Source organism: Panulirus ornatus, chromosome 29 (genome assembly GCF_036320965.1).
Source record: "Panulirus ornatus isolate Po-2019 chromosome 29, ASM3632096v1, whole genome shotgun sequence".
NCBI lineage: Eukaryota > Metazoa > Arthropoda > Malacostraca > Decapoda > Palinuridae > Panulirus > Panulirus ornatus.
In genome coordinates, this window is record NC_092252.1 from 445,210 (window position 1) to 464,137 (window position 18,928).

General features: G+C 41.4%; 1 protein-coding gene across 2 annotated transcripts in view; it reads left to right on the top strand.

The window, feature by feature from the left end:
• LOC139757986 (activator of 90 kDa heat shock protein ATPase homolog 1) overlaps positions 1-18,928 on the top strand; it is an 80,834-nt gene that overhangs the window by 19,257 nt on the left and 42,649 nt on the right. For both annotated transcript variants that reach the window (XM_071678926.1, XM_071678927.1), the window contains exons 3-4: positions 10,011-10,210; positions 11,398-11,518. In XM_071678926.1, coding sequence (XP_071535027.1) covers positions 10,011-10,210; positions 11,398-11,518 — 321 coding nt within the window. The remainder of the gene's footprint in view (positions 1-10,010; positions 10,211-11,397; positions 11,519-18,928) is intronic.

The window sequence follows — 18,928 nt, forward strand, 5'->3', positions numbered from 1 at the left end:
TTAAGAATATATGGTGTGGGAGGCAAGTTGTTAGAAGCAGTGAAAAGTTTTTATCGAGGAAGTAAGGCATGTGTGTGTAGGAAGAGAGGAAAGTGATTGGTTCTCAGTGAATGTGGGTTTGTGGCAGGAGTGTGTGATGTCTCCATGGTTGTTTAATTTGTCTATGGATGGGGTTGTTAGGGAGGTGAATGCAAGAGTTTTGGAAAGAGGGGCAAGAATGCAGTCTGTTGTGGATGAGAGAGAGCTTGGGAAGTGGGTCAGTTGTTGTTCGTTGATGTTACAGCGCTGGTGTCTGATTCATGTGAGAAACTGCAGAAGCTGGTGATGAATTTGGTAAAGTGTGTGAAAGAAGAAAGCTGAGAGTGAATGTGAATAAGAGCAAGGTTATTAGGTACAGTAGGGTTGAGGGACAAGTCAATTGGGTGGGAAGTTTGAATGGATAAAAACTGGAGGAAGTGAAGTGTTTTAGATATCTGGGAGTGGATCTGGCAGTAGATGGAACCATGGAAGTGGAAGTGAATCATAGGGTGGGGGAGGGGGCGAAAGTTCTGGGAGCGTTGAAGAATGTGTGGAAGTCGAGAACAGTATCTCAGAAAGCAAAAATGGGTATGTTTGAAGGAATAGTGGTTCCAACAATGTTATATGGTTGCGAGGCGTGGGCTATAGATAGAGTTGTGCGGAGGAGGGTAGATGTGCTGGAAATGAGATGTTTGATGACAATAAGTGGTGTGAGGTGGTTTGATCGAGTAAGTAATAATAGGGTAAGAGAAATATGTGGTAATAAAAAGAGCATGGTTGAGAGAGCAGAAGAGGGTGTTTTGAAATGGTTTGGTCACATGGAGAGAATAAGTGAGGAAGGATTGACAAAGAGGATATATGTGTCAGAGGTGGAGGAAACGAGGAGAAGTTGGAGACCAAATTGGAGGTGGAAAGATGGAGTGAAAAAGATTTTGAGTGATCGGGGCCTGAACATGCAGGAGGGTGAAAGGCGTGCAAGGAATAGAGTGAATTGGAACGATGTGGTATACCGGGGTCGACGTGCTGTCAATGGATTGAACCAGGGCATGTGAAGCGTCTGGGGTAAACCAAGGAAAGTTGTGTGGGGCCTGGATATGGAAAGGGAGCTGTGGTTTCGGTGCATTATTACATGGCAACTAGAGACAGTGTGAGCGAATGGGGCCTTTGTTGTCTTTTCCTAGCGCTACCTTGCGCACATGAGGGGGGAGGGGTTTGTTATTTCATGTGTGGAGGGTTGGCGATGGGAATGAATAGAGGCAGACCGTATGAATTATGTACATGTGTATATATGTATATGTCTGTATGTGTATATATATGTATACATTGAGATGTATAGGTATGTATATTTGCGTGTGTGGACGTGTATGTATATACATGTGTATGTGGGTGGGTTGGGCCATTCTCTCGTCTGTTTCCTTGCGCTGCCTCGCTAACACGGGAGACAGCGACAAAGCAAAATAAATAAAAATAAAATATTTTTTTCCTGAACTCAGAACACAAAAGAATTTGGAAATATCCACATTTATAATATGGATTTCTCTACTGTTGTTATGCATTTGATGCATTGATGTCTTCACTTGAATTGAAGATTAATCAGATTGGAATTTTATGCATATGATATAGTGACTACTTATGAAATATTGTGAACAGTAACTGTTTTCTATATCAGAATAAAGCATAGATTGGAAAATGCCTTTGGCATCAATTTTTTAACTACAATTGAAATATTGTATGTAAAGTGTAGCCATTTCATCTACCATACTTTCTCATCTTTGTTTTCTCATTAATACTACCTCATTACCAATATCTAAGAGAGTCCTCTTGTTACCCAGGATCTTTTTTCAGAGGGTCAAGCAACCCAAGGCAGCACTACTTCAGTTTCAGGGAAATATGCTTTGTGGTGAGAAGTTTTTTGATGAGACTGGACTCTCAGTGTTACAGCCTCACCAAATTGACTCTTCACTCTCAGTGTATCCTTGTGCAGGCAGAGTTGAGTAACATCTCCCTGTCTTTGTATATCCATATGTTTCTTGGACAACTTTTGTTATGTGCTTCCTCATTCTTTTATTTCATGTTGCATTGTTTCTCCGTGCTTTCTCATTCTCTGACTTCTTATATACTATTTTATTTCCATGATGTTTTGGAAGGAGGTAAATAAAGTGCGTAAGACGAGAGAACAAATGGGAACACCAGTGAAGGGGGCAAATGGGGAGGTAATAACAAGTAGTGGTCAAGCGAGAGGGAGATGGAGTGAATATTTTAATGGTTTGTTGAATGTGTTTGATGATAGAGTGGCAGACATAGGGTGTTTTGGTTGAGGTGGTGTGCGAAGTGAGAGGGTCAGAGAGAATGATTTGTTGAGCAGAGAAGAGGTATTGAAAGCTTTGCGGAAGATGAAATCTAGCAAGGCGGCGGGTTTGGGTGGTATTGCTGTGGAATTTATTAAAAAAGGGGAGACTGTGTTTTTGATTGGTTGGTGAGGATAGTCATTGTATGTATGGTTCATGGTGAAATGCCTGAGGATTGGCAGAATGCATGCATAGTGCCATTGTACAAGGGAAAGGGGATGAAAGTGAGTGTTCAACTTACAGAGGTATAAGTTTGTTGAGTATTCCTGGGAAAGTATATGGGAGGGTATTGATTGAGAGGGTGAAGGCATTTACAGAGCATCTAGATTGGGGAAGAGCAGTGTGGTTTTAGAAGTGGTAGAGGATGTGTGGGATCAGGTGTTTGCTTTGAAGAATGTATATGAGAAATACTCAGAAAAACAGATGGATTTGTGTGTAGCATTTATGGATCTGGAGAAGGCATATGATAGAGTTGATAGAGATGCTGTGTGGAAGGTATTAAGAGTATATGTTGTGGGAGGTAAGTTGCTAGAAGCAGTAAAAAGTTTTTATCGAGGATATGAGGCATGTGTACCAGTAGGAAGAGAGGAAAGTGATTGGTTCCCAGTGAATATCGGTTTGCGGCATGGATGTGTGATATCTCCATGGTTATTTAATATGTTTATGGATTGGGTTATTAGGGAGGTGAATGCAAGAGTTTTGGAGAGAGGGGCAAGTATTCAGTCTGTTGTGGATGAGAGGACTTGGGAAATGAGTGAGTGTTCACTGCTGATACAGCGCTGGGAAATGAGTGAGTGTTCACTGCTGATACAGCGCTGATGACTGATTCGAGTGAGAAACTGCAGAAGCTGGTGACTGAGTTTGGTAAAGTGTTTGAAAGAAGAAAGCTGAAAGTAAATGTGAATAAGAGCAAGGTTATTAGGTTCTGTAGGGTTGAGGGACAAGTCATTTGGGAGGTAAGTTTGAATGGAGAAAAATTGGAGGAAGTGAAGTGTTTTAGATATCTAGGAGTGGATTTGGCAGCAGATGGAACCATGGAAGCGGATGTGAGTCACAGGTTGGGGGAGGGGGCAAAGTTTCTGGGAGCATTGAATAATGTGTGGAAGGTGAGAACGTTATCTTGGAGAGCAAAATGGGTATGTTTGAAGGAATAGTGGTTCCAACAATGTTATATGGTTGTGAGGCATGGGCTATAGATACGGTTGTGCGGGGAAAGGTGGATGTGTTGGAAATATATGTTTCAGGACAATATGTGGTGTGAGGTGGTTTGATGGAGTAAGTAATGAGAGGGTAAGAGAGATGTGTGGTAATAAAAAGAGTGTGGTTGAGAGAGCAGAGGAGGGTGTGTTGAAATGGTTTGGTCACATGGAGAGATTGAGAGAGGAAAGATTGACAAAGAAGATATATGTGTCGAAGGTGGAGGGAACGAGGAGAAGTGGAAGACCAAATTGGAGATGGAAAGATGGAGTGAAAAAGATTTTGAGCGATTGGGGCCTGAACATACAGAAGGGTGAAAGGTGTGCAAGGAGCAGAGTGAATTGGAATTATGTGGTATACCGGGGTCGACGTGCTGTCAATGGATTGAACCAGGGCATGTGAAGCGTGTAGGGTAAACCAAGGAAAGTTTTGTGGGGCCTGGATGTGGAAAGGGAGCTGTGGTTTTGGTGCATTATACATGACAGCTAGAGACTGAGTGTGAACGAATGTGGCCTTTGTTGTCTTTCCCTAGTGCTAACTTGCACCCATGCTGGGGGGAGGGGAGTGCCATTTCATGTGTGGTGGGGTGGTGGTGGGAATGGATGAAGGTAGCATGTATGAATATGTACAGGTGTATATATGTAAATGTCTGTGTATGTATATGATTGTATATGTTGAAATGTATAGGTATGTGTATATGCATGTGTGGGCATTTATGTATATGCATGTGTATGTGGGTGGGTTTGGCCATTCTTTCATGTGTTTCCTTGCACTACCTTGCTAACGCGGGAGACCGACAAAGTAAATGAATAAATATGACAGGTAGAGACTGAGCATGAACGAATGTGGCCTTTGTTGTCTTTTCCTAGCGCTACCTCACGCACATGCGGGGGGAGGTGGTTGTTATTTCATGTGTGGCAGGGTGGCAACGGGAATGAATAAGGGCAGACAGTATGAATTATGTTTTTTTTTTTTTTTTTTTTTTTTTTCGCTGTCTCCTGCGTTTGCGAGGTAGCGCAAGGAAACAGACGAAAGAAATGGCCCAAAACACCCCCATACACATGTATATACATACATCCACACGCAAATATACATACCTACACAGCTTTCCATGGTTTACCCCAGACGCTTCACATGCCCTGATTCAATCCACTGACAGCACGTCAACCCCGGTATACCACATCGATCCAATTCACTCTATTCCTTGCCCTCCTTTCACCCTCCTGCATGTTCAGACCCCGATCACACAAAATCTTTTTCACTCCATCTTTCCACCTCCAATTTGGTCTCCCACTTCTCCTCGTTCCCTCCACCTCCGACACATATATCCTCTTGGTCAATCTTTCCTCGCTCATTCTCTCCATGTGCCCAAACCATTTCAAAACACCCTCTTCTGCTCTCTCAGCCATGCTCTTTTTATTTCCACACATCTCTCTTACCCTTACGTTACTTACTCGATCAAACCACCTCACACCACACATTGTCCTCAAACATCTCATTTCCAGCACATCCATCCTCCTGCACACAACTCTATCCATAGCCCACGCTTCGCAACCATACAACATTATTGGAACCAATATTCCTTCAAACATACCCATTTTTGCTTTCCGAGATAATGTTCTCGACTTCCACACATTCTTCAAGGCTCCCTGGATTTTCGCCCCCTCCCCCACCCTATGATCCACTTCCGCTTCCATGGTTCCATCCACTGCCAGATTTACTCCCAGATATCTAAAACACTACTTCCTCCAGTTTTTCTCCATTCAAACTTACCTCCCAATTGACTTGACCCTCAACCCTACTGTACCTAATAACCTTGCTCTTATTCACATTTACTCTTAACTTTCTTCTTTCACACACTTTACCAAACTCAGTCAATAGCTTCTGCAGTTTCTCACATGAATCAGCCACCCGCGCTGTATCATCAGCGAACAACTGACTCATATAATTTTTTTTTTTTTTTCCGCTGTCTCCCGCGTTTGCAAGGTAGCGTAAGGAAACAGACAAAAGAAATGGCCCAACCCACCCCCATACACATGTATATACATACGTCCACACACGCAAAATATACATACCTACACAGCTTTCCATGGTTTACCCCAGACGCTTCACATGCCCCGATTCAATCCACTGACAGCACGTCAACCCCGGTATACCACATCGCTCCAATTCACTCTATTCCTTGCCCTCCGTTCACCCTCCTGCATGTTCAGGCCCCGATCACACAAAATCTTTTTCACTCCATCTTTCCACCTCCAATTTGGTCTCCCTCTTCTCCTCGTTCCCTCCACCTCCGACACATATATCCTCTTGGTCAATCTTTCCTCACTCATTCTCTCCATGTGCCCAAACCATTTCAAAACACCCTCTTACTGTCCTCAAACATCTCATTTCCAGCACATCCATCCTCCTGCGCACAACTCTATCCATAGCCCATGCCTCGCAACCATACAACATTGTTGGAACCACTATTCCTTCAAACATACTCATTTTTGCTTTCCGAGATAATGTTCTCGACTTCCACACATTCTTCAAGGCTCCCAGAATTTTCGCCCCCTCCCCCACTCTATGATCCACTTCCGCTTCCATGGTTCCATCCGCTGCCAGATCCACTCCCAGATATCTAAAACACTTCACTTCCTCCAGTTTTTCTCCATTCAAACTCACCTCCCAATTGACTTGACCCTCAACCCTACTGTACCTAATAACCTTGCTCTTATTCACATTTACTCTTAACTTTCTTCTTTCACACACTTTACCAAACTCAGTCACCAGCTTCTGCAGTTTCTCACATGAATCAGCCACCAGCGCTGTATCATCAGCGAACAACAACTGACTCACTTCCCAAGCTCTCTCATCCCCAACAGACTTCATACTTGCCCCTCTTTCCAAAACTCTTGCATTCACCTCCCTAACAACCCCATCCATAAACAAATTAAACAACCATGGAGACATCACACACCCCTGCCGCAAACCTACATTCACTGAGAACCAATCACTTTCCTCTCTTCCTACACGTACACATGCCTTACATCCTCGATAAAAACTTTTCACTGCTTCTAACAACTTTCCTCCCACACCATATATTCTTAATACCTTCCACAGAGCATCTCTATCAACTCTGTCATATGCCTTCTCCAGATCCATAAATGCTACATACAAATCCATTTGCTTTTCTAAGTATTTCTCACATACATTCTTCAAAGCAAACACCTGATCCACACATCCTCTACCACTTCTGAAACCACACTGCTCTTCCCCAATCTGATGCTCTGTACATGCTTTCACCCTCTCAATCAATACTTTCCCATATAATTTACCAGGAATACTCAAGAAACTTATACCTCTGTAATTTGAGCACTCACTCTTATCCCCTTTGCCTTTGTACAATGGCACTATGCACGCATTCCGCCAATCCTCAGGCACCTCACCGTGATTCATACATACATTAAATAACCTTACCAACCAGTCAACAATACAGTCACCCCCTTTTTTAATAAATTCCACTGCAATACCATCCAAACCTGCTGCCTTGCCGGCTTTCATCTTCCACAAAGCTTTTACTACCTCTTCTCTGTTTACCAAATCATTTTCCCTAACCCTCTCACTTTGCACACCACCTCGACCAAAACACCCTATATCTGCCACTCTATGATCAAACACATTCAACAAACCTTCAAAATACTCACTCCATCTCCTTCTTACATCACCACTACTTGTTATCACCTCCCCATTTGCGCCCTTCACTGAAGTTCCCATTTGCTCCCTTGTCTTACGCAGTTTATTTACCTCCTTCCAGAACATCTTTTTTTTTTTTTTTTTTTTTTTTTATACTTTGTCGCTGTCTCCCGCGTTTGCGAGGTAGCGCAAGGAAACAGACGAAAGAAATGGCCCAACCCCCCCCCCCCCATACACATGTATATACATACGTCCACACACGCAAATATACATACCTACACAGCTTTCCATGGTTTTCCCCAGACGCTTCACATGCCCTGATTCAATCCACTGCCAGCACGTTAACCCCGGTATACCACATCGCTCCAATTCACTCTATTCCTTGCCCTCCTTTCACCCTCCTGCATGTTCAGGCCCCGATCACACAAAATCTTTTTCACTCCATCTTTCCACCTCCAATTTGGTCTCCCTCTTCTCCTCGTTCCCTCCACCTCCGACACATATATCCTCTTGGTCAATCTTTCCTCACTCATTCTCTCCATGTGCCCAAACCACTTCAAAACACCCTCCTCTGCTCTCTCAACCACGCTCTTTTTATTTCCACACATTTCTCTTACCCTTACGTTACTCACTCGATCAAACCACCTCACACCACACATTGTCCTCAAACATCTCATTTCCAGCACATCCATCCTCCTGCGCACAACTCTATCCATAGCCCACGCCTCGCAACCATACAACATTGTTGGAACCACTATTCCTTCAAACATACCCATTTTTGCTTTCCGAGATAATGTTCTCGACTTCCACACATTCTTCAAGGCCCCCAGAATTTTCGCCCCCTCCCCCACCCTATGATCCACTTCCGCTTCCATGGTTCCATCCGCTGCCAGATCCACTCCCAGATATCTAAAACACTTCACTTCCTCCAGTTTTTCTCCATTCAAACTCACCTCCCAATTGACTTGACCCTCAACCCTACTGTACCTAATAACCTTGCTCTTATTCACATTTACTCTTAACTTTCTTCTTCCACACACTTTACCAAACTCAGTCACCAGCTTCTGCAGTTTCTCACATGAATCAGCCACCAGCGCTGTATCATCAGCGAACAACAACTGACTCACTTCCCAAGCTCTCTCATCCCCAACAGACTTCATACTTGCCCCTCTTTCCAAAACTCTTGCATTTACCTCCCTAACAACCCCATCCATAAACAAATTAAACAACCATGGAGACATCACACACCCCTGCCGCAAACCTACATTCACTGAGAACCAATCATCTTTTTATTCTCCCTAAAATTTAATGATACTCTCTCACCCCAACTCTTATTTGCCCTCTTTTTCACCTCTTGCACCTTTCTCTTGACCTCCTGTCTCTTTCTTTTATACATCTCCCACTCAATTGCATTTTTTTTTTTTAAAAAATCGTCCAAATGCCTCTCTCTTCTCTTTCACTAATAATCTTACTTCTTCATCCCACCACTCACTACCCTTTCTAATCAATCCACCTCCCACTCTTCTCATGCCACAAGCATCTTTTGCGCACTCCATCACTGATTCCCTAAATACATCCCATTCCTCCCCCACTCCCCTTACTTCCATTGTTCTCACCTTTTTCCATTCTGTACTCAGTCTCTCCTGGTACTTCTTCACCCAAGTCTCTTTCCCAAGCTCACTTACTCTCACCGCCCTCCTCACCCCAACATTCACTCTTCTTTTCAGAAAACCCATACAAATCTTCACCTTAGCCTCCACAAGATAATGATCAGACATCCCTCCAGTTGCACCTCTCAGCACATTAACATCCAAAAGTCTCTCTTTCGCGCGCCTGTCAATTAACACATAATCTAATAACGCTCTCAGGCCATCTCTCCTACTTACATACGTATACTTATGTATATCTCTCTTTTTAAACCAGGTATTCCCAATCACCAGTCCTTTTTCAGCACCTAAATCTACAAGCTCTTCACCATTTCCATTTACTACACTGAACACCCCATGTATACCAACTATTCCCTCAACTGCCACATTACTCACCTTTGCGTTCAAATCACCCATCACTATAACCTGGTCTTGTGCATCAAAACCACTAACACACTCATTCAGCTGCTCCCAAAACACTTGTATATGTTGAGATGTATAGGTATGTATATGTGCATGTGTGGACGTGTATGTATACACATGTGTATGTGGGTGGGTTGGGCCACTCTTTCTTCTGTTTCCTTGTGCTACCTCGCTAATGCGTGAAACAGCGACAAAGTATAATAATAGTATGATATGAACAGTTCCATTTCAACTGGGTAGCAAGGCAGCAAGTTGTTTCCTGGGAATTGGGCATTCTTGCCCCTTTTGCGTGATATAGGGTTGGAAATGCCAGTTCTGCAAAACAAATACCCAATTAGAAATGGAATTGAAGATATTAGAAAATTCCCACATTATTCATGCTGCTTGCTCTAAGCATTTCAGCTCAGTACTTTTTCAATCTTTACTTCCCTATGTTTCGTCCCTTTACCTTACATTCATTGTTTTACTTTTCTCGCAACCTTCCTTGTCTCTTACTCATACCTTTTTAGAATTTGATTTGACAGTGGAAAAAGATGTAAACACAAATAAGCTTTGGTACAAAGAGCTGTTTGTCAGTATATTGTAATAAAAATGTGATTCACAGTAATTTTCTTTTGTACTTTTTTTTGGTACAAAGAGCTGTTTGTCAGTATATTGTAATAAAAGTGTGATTCACAGTAATTTTCTTTTGTACTTTCAGCTACAGTAACAATAAAAGAAATATCAAAATGTGAGGGAGAAGCCACTGCTAGCAACCGCAAAGGAAAGCTTATATTCTTCTATGAGTGGGTGTTGAAGATGGACTGGATAGCCATACTACATGAAGATCCCCAGAAGGATGTCAAGGGTTCCATTGAAATACCAAACTTATCTGAGGAGAATGACCCAGAAGAGATTGAGGTAAGTAACTAAAATACAGTATTTGTTTTCAGTTCACATATTAAAGGGGTTATAGAAAAGAATGAGGAAATCACAAATGATGCAGTAAGAGATGAAAATTTTCTTAGAAGGATTATATTTTTTCTTCACAATATTAAAGGAATCTCAGAAGATTAGAGGAGGAAGATAGCATTAGGAAATTTTGAATAGAGTTTGTTATAATCACTTGCGAACAGTTTTTAGAAAGTGTATGGGAACAAGAAAGAGTTGCCAAATTTACTTAAACTACAGTTGAACTTTTTGGTTAAGAGGGGCATGTCAGCAGACTTAGAAGGGTAGAACAAACATTTTTAAGTTAATGGGTTTGGAGGGACTGAATTTTGTTGGAGATTTTATAGCTTGAGAAAGGTTAAGGTGATGTCTATTGATTTATAGTTAAAACAGAAGGACCAAACATTTGAGGAATACTTGTACTGATATGTTTCCAAGAGTAGGGGTGAGGAGCAAAAATATGTGAATCTGTGAAGGATTAAACTAATTTTAAGGCCCATTGTATCAGAATCATAGGAAGACTGCAGTTATAGAAGGGGTTAATTGGAATATGGGTGTTGGAAGCTGACAAAACTGTCCGTATGCAAAATTTAGTGTTTGGCTTAGGAGAGGATTGGCAGGCAGGTTTGGCTAATTAGGGACATGAATGCCATTTACTTCTCTTTATCAAGAATCAAGGATCTGTGCCATATCTTGAGACACAAGTTCCAGCATTGAGATGATGAGTGTGGTTGTGCCATTTGCTGGATCATCAACCTCATCCCTAAAACTATGGTAAAGAAACACAGAAGCTTGTAACTGTTGAATTGGGCATGAAGACTTTCAGGCATAGAAACTGATTTTGAAAAGAATTTATGGTGTTTTATGTTTCATGCTCTTATTTATGCATTGTTTCCTGTGTTTCCATAGCTTACGGGCATTTTATGGTCATCTAACAAGACAGATGAACTAAGGAGGAGTGGCAGGTTTTCTGGTACAAACGATTTGATGAGCTGTCAAACAAAGCCATGGATAATAGTTTCAGTTGCAAATTAGTTACCTGTGCTTGACCATAAAACCTACTTATCCAGAACACCTAGCTGCATCCAAACAGATTACCAGTTATAATATTAATCCAATTGATTTCCTTAATAGTTAGATATGATTTGATATTTCAGGTATCTGTATTGGTTTCTTCTGGAGGGTCAGCAGGGGACAAAGTGAAGGAATTCCTCAGAAAAAAAGGCATTCTTGATATTCAGGGAAAAATTAGGGAATATATTGACACGCTAAAGAAAGGTCAGTGTTTGATTCTTTCTGAGAGACTGATGTGTTGACCCCTCATTTTTTATATGACTTTTCACATAAAGCCTGTTAGGAATATGGTTAGTTTGACTGTAAGCTTTGCTTGTTGTTTTAGGAAATGTATTACTGCATGTTTACTGTAGGTGAGATTAGTAAGGTGTTAGATTCACACAGTACTAACCTTTTAGTGCGGTAGATGTATTTTCAGTTTTTAGGCAAAAGCTCAAAGAAAACTGCCTGTCACTTTTCTCAGTTGGAGTGCTTTATTCCAATAGCTTGAAATATATTACTTCATTGTGTGTATTAGTATGGAAGGCTACCTTCCTTACATTCTTGTTGTGCAGGCTTAGATTTCCTAGTCCTTATTCACTTTATCTTTGATTTGTTTGTTGTACTACTCTTGCTGAAGAAATGTTTCGCACGTCCCTCCTGAGGCTTTTCTTGCCCAGTTTTCTGTTATATTATTTGGTTGTAACTTCTGATTCAAAGAACTGGTTGTGATAACATCATCTTACCCCAGAGATATGAGTTGGTATACATGTCTTCCTCAGTCCTCTTTTTCCTCCAACTTAAGTAGATTAAGGACCTTCCTTTTCTCCTCATAACACTGTTCACTTAATTGTAGCAGAGCTGCATTATTGCATGTTGAGATGCAGATGAGATAAAGATGTGTTATATGTACAAAGTTGCACCCTCTAAATGCAGTAGATGAATTTCTAGTTATACGGCTAATGATTGTGAAGAAAACTGCCCTTCTCTTCTCTCTCTTTATCATAATGAATTGGTTGTAACAGCTTAGAATATATTGCTTTCCTTGATGTATGTGTGTGGGGCATTTGTCATCTTTACATTTCAGTTTCATGGAAGCGGAAGTGAATCATAGAGTGGGGGAGGGGGCGAAAATCCTGGGAGCCTTGAAGAATGTTTGGAAGTCGAGAACATTATCTTGGAAAGCAAAAATGGGTATGTTTGAAGGAATAGTGGTTCCAACAATGTTGTAAGGTTGCAAGGCGTGGGCTATGGATAGAGTTGTGCGCAGGAGGGTGGATGTGCTGGAAATGAGATGTTTGAGGACAATGTGTGGTGTGAGGTGGTTTGACCGAGTAAGTAATGTAAGGGTAAGAGAGATGTGTGGAAATAAAAAGAGTATGGCTGAGAGAGCAGAAGAGGGTGTTTTGAAATGGTTTGGGCACATGGAGAGAATGAGTGAGGAAAGATTGACCAAGAGGATATATGTGTCGGAGGTGGAGGGAACGAGGAGAAGTGGGAGACCAAATTGGAGGTGGAAAGATGGAGTGAAAAAGATTTTGAGTGATCAGGGCCTGAAAATGCAGGAGGGTGAAAGGCGGGCAAGGAATAGAGTAAATTGGATCGATCTGGTATACCAGGGTCGACGTGCTGTCAATGGATTGAATCAGGGCATGTGAAGCGTCTGGGGTAAACCATGGAAAGTTGTGTGGGGCCTGGATGTGGAAAGGGAGCTGTGGTTTCGGGCATTATTACATGACAGCTAGAGACTGAGTGTGAACGAATGTGGCCTTTGTTGTCTTTTCCAAGCGCTACCTCGCACACATGAGGGGGGAGGGGGATGTTATTCAATGTGTGGTGAGGTGGCGATGGGAATAAATAAAGGCAAGACAGTATGAATTATGTACATGTGTATATATGTATATGTCTGTGTGTGTATATATATGTGTACATTGAGATGTATAGGTATGTATATTTGCGTGTGTGGACGTGTATGTATATACATGTGTATGGGGGTGGGTTGGGCCATTTCTTTCGTCTGTTTCCTTGCGCTACCTCGCAAACGCGGGAGACAGCGACAAAGCAAAATAAACATTTCAGTTGTACAGATTTCATTTTTTTAGTCCAGGAGTGATCATATATGAGAAACTTGAATTCAAGGGGAACATAGGTATCATGTTACTACAAGCCACGTAATGGTTGGTATGGTAACGAGGACTTTCATAATGAGAGACAGAAAAGTAAAAATGAAAATATTTAATGTATACAAAAGTAAGATTGACCTGCATATCATGGTCACCAGTCCAACTTATGAAAATAAGTTAAAGGGAAATAGAATTGTTAGTCTTGAGCATATGAACTATTTCAAGATTTTGATAAGTTGAAAGATCTCAGTTTTCAAAAAGAAGAAGAAAAAATACATGATAATCTATTCATTTTTTTTTTTTTTTTTTAACTATTCGCCATTTCCCGCGTTAGCGAGGTAGCGCCAAGAACAGAGGACTGGGCCTTTTTTGGAATATCCTCACCTGGCCCCCTCTGTTCCTTCTTTTGGAAAATTTAAAAAAAAAAAAAAAATATTCATATCAACAAATTAAGAGCATCAAGGTGAATGTACTAGGTTTAAAGGCATGTCAGCAAGGAAGATACAGAGTTAACAGGTTTGTAATGATATGTGGGAATATGCCTGAAAGATCTTACTTGTTTTTTGTTTTCCATGTTATCAAAGTAGTACCAGGAACAGATGAAGAAACATCACTCAGTTGCTCACATCCACTCTCCAGCCGTTCTGTATAATGCACCAAAACCAGAGATTGCCTAATCCACGGCTAAGCCCCACAGACCTTTCTGTAGCTTTCCTTACCACTTCATATGCCTTGGTTCAGCCCATTGGCAGTACATAACTCCATGTGCACCACATAGCTCCAAAGTCTCCAATTTGCCATATCTCTTGTGTAACTCACACCCTCCTACATGTTCAGGTTTTGGTAACTCAAAGCAGGTTTCACTCTATCTTTACATATCCATGGTATATATGAAAAAATGAATAATGTATATATGAAAAAATGAATAATGTATATAAGAAAATGAAATAAAAAGTTTCAAAAACTGTGAATAGTCATAATGGATTGTTTGCTCTCCAAACAATCATTATCTTGTGGAAGCATCCAGCAAATTGGATACTGTATGTTTTCCATGAAAAGATACATAAGTTAGTGTAAGGTCTATGAGAAAAAGTATCACTCTCCTTGGGTTCGATGGAATCCAAATTAAGCAGTGTTTTATCAGTTGTCTTTATAAGTAGTCCCTTTCTCTTTCTTTATTCTTTGATTTGAATCTATGAAGTATTTTTTTCATACTCTTTTGCCATTTTTACCATTTGCAAGGTAGCATTAGGAGCAGATGAAGAAAAGCTTTATTTGCTTTCATACATTCTCTACCCATCATGTGTAGTGCATTGAAACCACAGTCTCTTGTCCATAACTAGGCCCTACAGACCTTTCCATTGTTATCCCTTGGCTGCTTAATATGCCTTTTGAAATATCATTAGATATATGTTGGCTCTAAGTGAAACGAAGCTCAAAGGTAAAGGGGAAGAGTGGTTTAGGAATGTCTTGGGAGTAGAGTCAGGGGTTGGTGAGAGGACAAGAGCAAATGAAGAAGTAGCACTCCTGAAGCAGGAGTTATGGGAATATGTGATAGAGTGTAAGAAAGTACATTCTTGATTGATATGGGTAAAACTGAAAGTGGATGAGGAGAGATGGGAGTGCACCTGGCCATGAGAAGAAAGATCATGAGAGGCAAGTGTTTTGGGAGCAGCTCAGTGAGTGTATTAGCAGATTTGATGCACGAGACCAGGTTATAGTGATGGGTGATTTGAATGCAAAGGTGAATAATGTGGTAGTTGAGGGAACAAGTGGTGTACATGGGGTGTTTAGTGTTGAAAATGGAAATGGTGAAGAGCTTTTGGATTTGTGTGCTGAAAAAGGACTGGTGATTAGGAATACCTGGTTTAAAAAGAGAGATATGTATAAGTATGTGAGAAGGAGAGATGGCCAGAGGGCATTATTGGGTTACTTGTTGATTGATAGGTGTGTGAAAGAAAGACTTTTGGATCTTAATGTGCTGAGAGGGGCAGCTGGAGGGATGTCTGATTACTATTTTGTGGAGGCAAAGGTGAAGATTTGTAGAGGTTTTCAGAAAAGAAGAGAGAATGTTGGGGAGAAAAGGGTGAGAGTAAGTGAACTTGGAAAGGAGACTTGTGTGAGGAAGTACCAGGAGAGATTTAGGGCAGAATGGCAAAAGGTGAGAGCAAATGACATAAAGGGAGTGGGGAGGAATGAGATGTATTTAGGGAAGCAGTGATGACTTGTGCAAGGGATGCTTGTGGCATGAAAAAGGTGGGAGGTGGACAGATTAGAAAGGGTAGTGAGTGGTGAGATGAAGAAGTAAGATTATAAGTGAAAGAAAAGAGAGAGGCATTTAGACACTTTTTGCAGGGAAGTATTGCAGATGACTGGGATATGTATAATAGAAAGTGTCAGGAGTTCAAGAGAAAGGTATGGGAGATGAAAAAGAGGGCAAATGAGAGTTGGGTTGAGAGAGTATCATTAGCTTTTAGGGAGAATAAAAAGATGTTTTGGAAGGAGGTAAATAAAGTGCTTAAGACGAGAGAACAAATGGGAACATTGATGAAGGGGGCTAATGGGGAGGTAGTAACAAGTACTGATGATGTGAGAAGGAGATGGAGCGAGTATTTTGAAGGTTTGTTGAATGTGTTTGATGATAGAGTGGCAGGTATAGGGTGTTTTGGTCAGGATGGTGTGCGAAGTGAGAGGGTCAGGGAGAATTGTTTGATAAACGGAGAAGAGGTAGTGAAAGCTTTGTGGAAGATGAAAGCTGGCAAGGTGGCAGGTTTGGGTGGTATTGCAGTGGAATAGATTGAAAAAGGAGGTGACTGTGTTATTGATTAGTTGGTAAGGATATTCAGTGTATGTATGGATCATGGTGAAGTGCCTGAGGATTGGCAGAATGCATACATAGTACCATTGTACAAGGCAAAGAGGGTAAAGGTGAGTGTTCAGATTACAGAGGCCTAGGTTTGTTGAGTATTCTTGGGAAATTGTATGGGAGGGTGTTGATTGAGAGGGTAAAGGCATGTACAGAGCATCAGATTGGGGAAGAGCAGTGTGGTTTCAGAAGTGGTAGAAGATGTGTGGATCAGGTGTTTGCTTTTTAAGAATGTATGCGAGAAATACTTAAAAAGTCAGTTGGAATTGTATGTAGCATTTATGGATTCGGAGAAGGCATATGACAGGGTTGATAGAGTTGCTTTCAGGAAGATCTGAAGAGTATATGGTGTGGAAGGTATGCTGCTAGAAGTAGTGAAAAGTTCTTGTGGATGAGAGGGCTTGGAAAGTGAGTGTGTTGTTGTTTGCTATGTTCGCTGATCGCTGATGATACAGCGCTGGTGGCTGGTTAGGGTGAGAAACCGGAAAAGTTGGTGGCTGAGTTTGGTAAAGTGTGTGAAAGAAGAAAGCTGAGATTAAATGTGAATAAGAGCAAGGTTATTAGGTTCAGTAAGGTTGAGAGACAAGTTAATTGGGAGGTAACTTTGAATGGAGAAAAACTGGAGGAAGTGAAGTGTTTTAGATATCTGGGAGTGGACTTAGCAGCAGTTGGAACCATGGAAGCAGAAGTGAGTCACAGAATGGGGGAGGGGGTGAAGGTTTTAGGAGCATTGTAGAATGAGTGGAAGGCAAGAACATTTTCTTGGAGAACAAAAATGGGTATGTATGAAGGAATAGTGGTTCCAACAATGTTATATGGTTGCGAGGCATGGGCTATAGATTGGGTTGTGTGGAGGAGGGTGGATGTGTTGGAAATGAAATGTTTGAGGACAATATGTGGTGTGGGGTGGTTTGATTAAGTAATGAAAGGGTAAGAGAGATGTGTCGAAATAAAAAGAGTGTGGTTGGTAGAGCAGAAGAGGTTGTGTTGAAATGGTTTGGTCACATGGACAGAATGAGTGAGGAAAATTGACAAAGAGGATATGTGTGTCAGAGGTGGAGGGAACATGGAGAAGCAGGAGACCAAATTGGAGGTGGAAGGATGGAGTGAAAAAGATTTTGAGAGATCGAGGCCTGAACATATAGGAGGGTGAAAGGCGTGCAAGGAATAGAGTGAATTGGAACGATGTGGTATACCAGGGTCGACGTTCTGTCAGTTGGTTGAACTAGGGCATGTGAAGCATCTGGGGTATACGATAGAAAGGTCTGTGGGGCCTGGATGTGGAAAGGGAGCTGTGGTTTCAGTGCATTACACGTGACAGCTGGAGACTGAGGGTTAACAAATGTGGCTTTTTTTTTTCTTTTTTTTTTTTAGCACTACCTTGCTGGAGGATGGGGGGTGGATGATATTTCATGTATGGAAGGGTTTAGCTGGGAATGGATGAAGGCAGCAAGTATGAATATGTACATGTGTATATATGCATATGTCTGTTTATGTATATGTTTGTATACATTGAAATGTATATGTGCATGGTGGATGTTTATGTATATACATGTGTATGTGGGTGGGTTGGGCCATTCCTTATTTGTTTCCTTGCACTACCTTGCTAATGCAGGAGACAGCAATTAAGTATGATAATATAATGCAAAGTGAGAGGGTTAGGGAAAATTATTTGGTAAACAGAGAAGAGGTAGTAAAAGCTTTGCGGAAGATGAAAGCCAGCAAGGCAGCAGGTTTGGATGGTATTGCAGTGGAATTTATTAAAAAAGGGGGGTGACTGTATTGTTGACTGGTTGGTAAGGTTATTTAATGTATGTATGACTCATGATGAGGTGCCTGAGGATTGGCGGAATGCTTGCATAGTGCCACTGTACAAAGGCAAAGGGGATAAAAGTGAGTGCTGAAATTACAGAGGTATAAGTTTGTTGAGCACTCCTGGGAAAGTATATGGGAGGGTATTGATTAAGAGGGTCAAGGCATTTACAGAGCATCAGATTGGGGAAGAGCAGTGTGGTTTCAGAAGTGGTAGAGGATGTGTGGGATCAGGTGTTTGCTTTGAAGAATGTATATGAGAAATACTCAGAAAAACAGATGGATTTGTGTGTAGCATTTATGGATCTGGAGAAGGCATATGATAGAGTTGATAGAGATGCTGTGTGGAAGGTATTAAGAGTATATGGTGTGGGAGGTAAGTTGCTAGAAGCAATGAAAAGTTTTTATCGAGGATGTAAGGCATATGTACCAGTAGGAAGAGAGGAAAGTGATTGGTTCCCAGTGAATATCGGTTTGCGGCATGGATGTGTGATATCTCCATGGTTATTTAATTTGTTTATGGATTGTGTTATTAGGGAGGTGAATGCAAGAGTTTTGGAGAGAGGGGCAAGTATGCAGTCTGTTGTGGATGAGAGAGCTTGGGAAGTGAGTCAGTTGTTGTTCACTGACGATACAGCGCTGGAGGCTGATTCATGTGAGAAACTGCAGAAGCTGGTGACTGAGTTTGGTAAGTGTGTGAAAGAAGAAAGCTGAGAGTAAATGTGAATAAGAGCTAGGTTATTAGGTACAGCAGGGTTGAGGGACAAGTCATTTGGGAGGTAAATTTGAATGGAGAAAAACTGGAGAGAGGTAAGTTTGAATGGAGAAAAACTG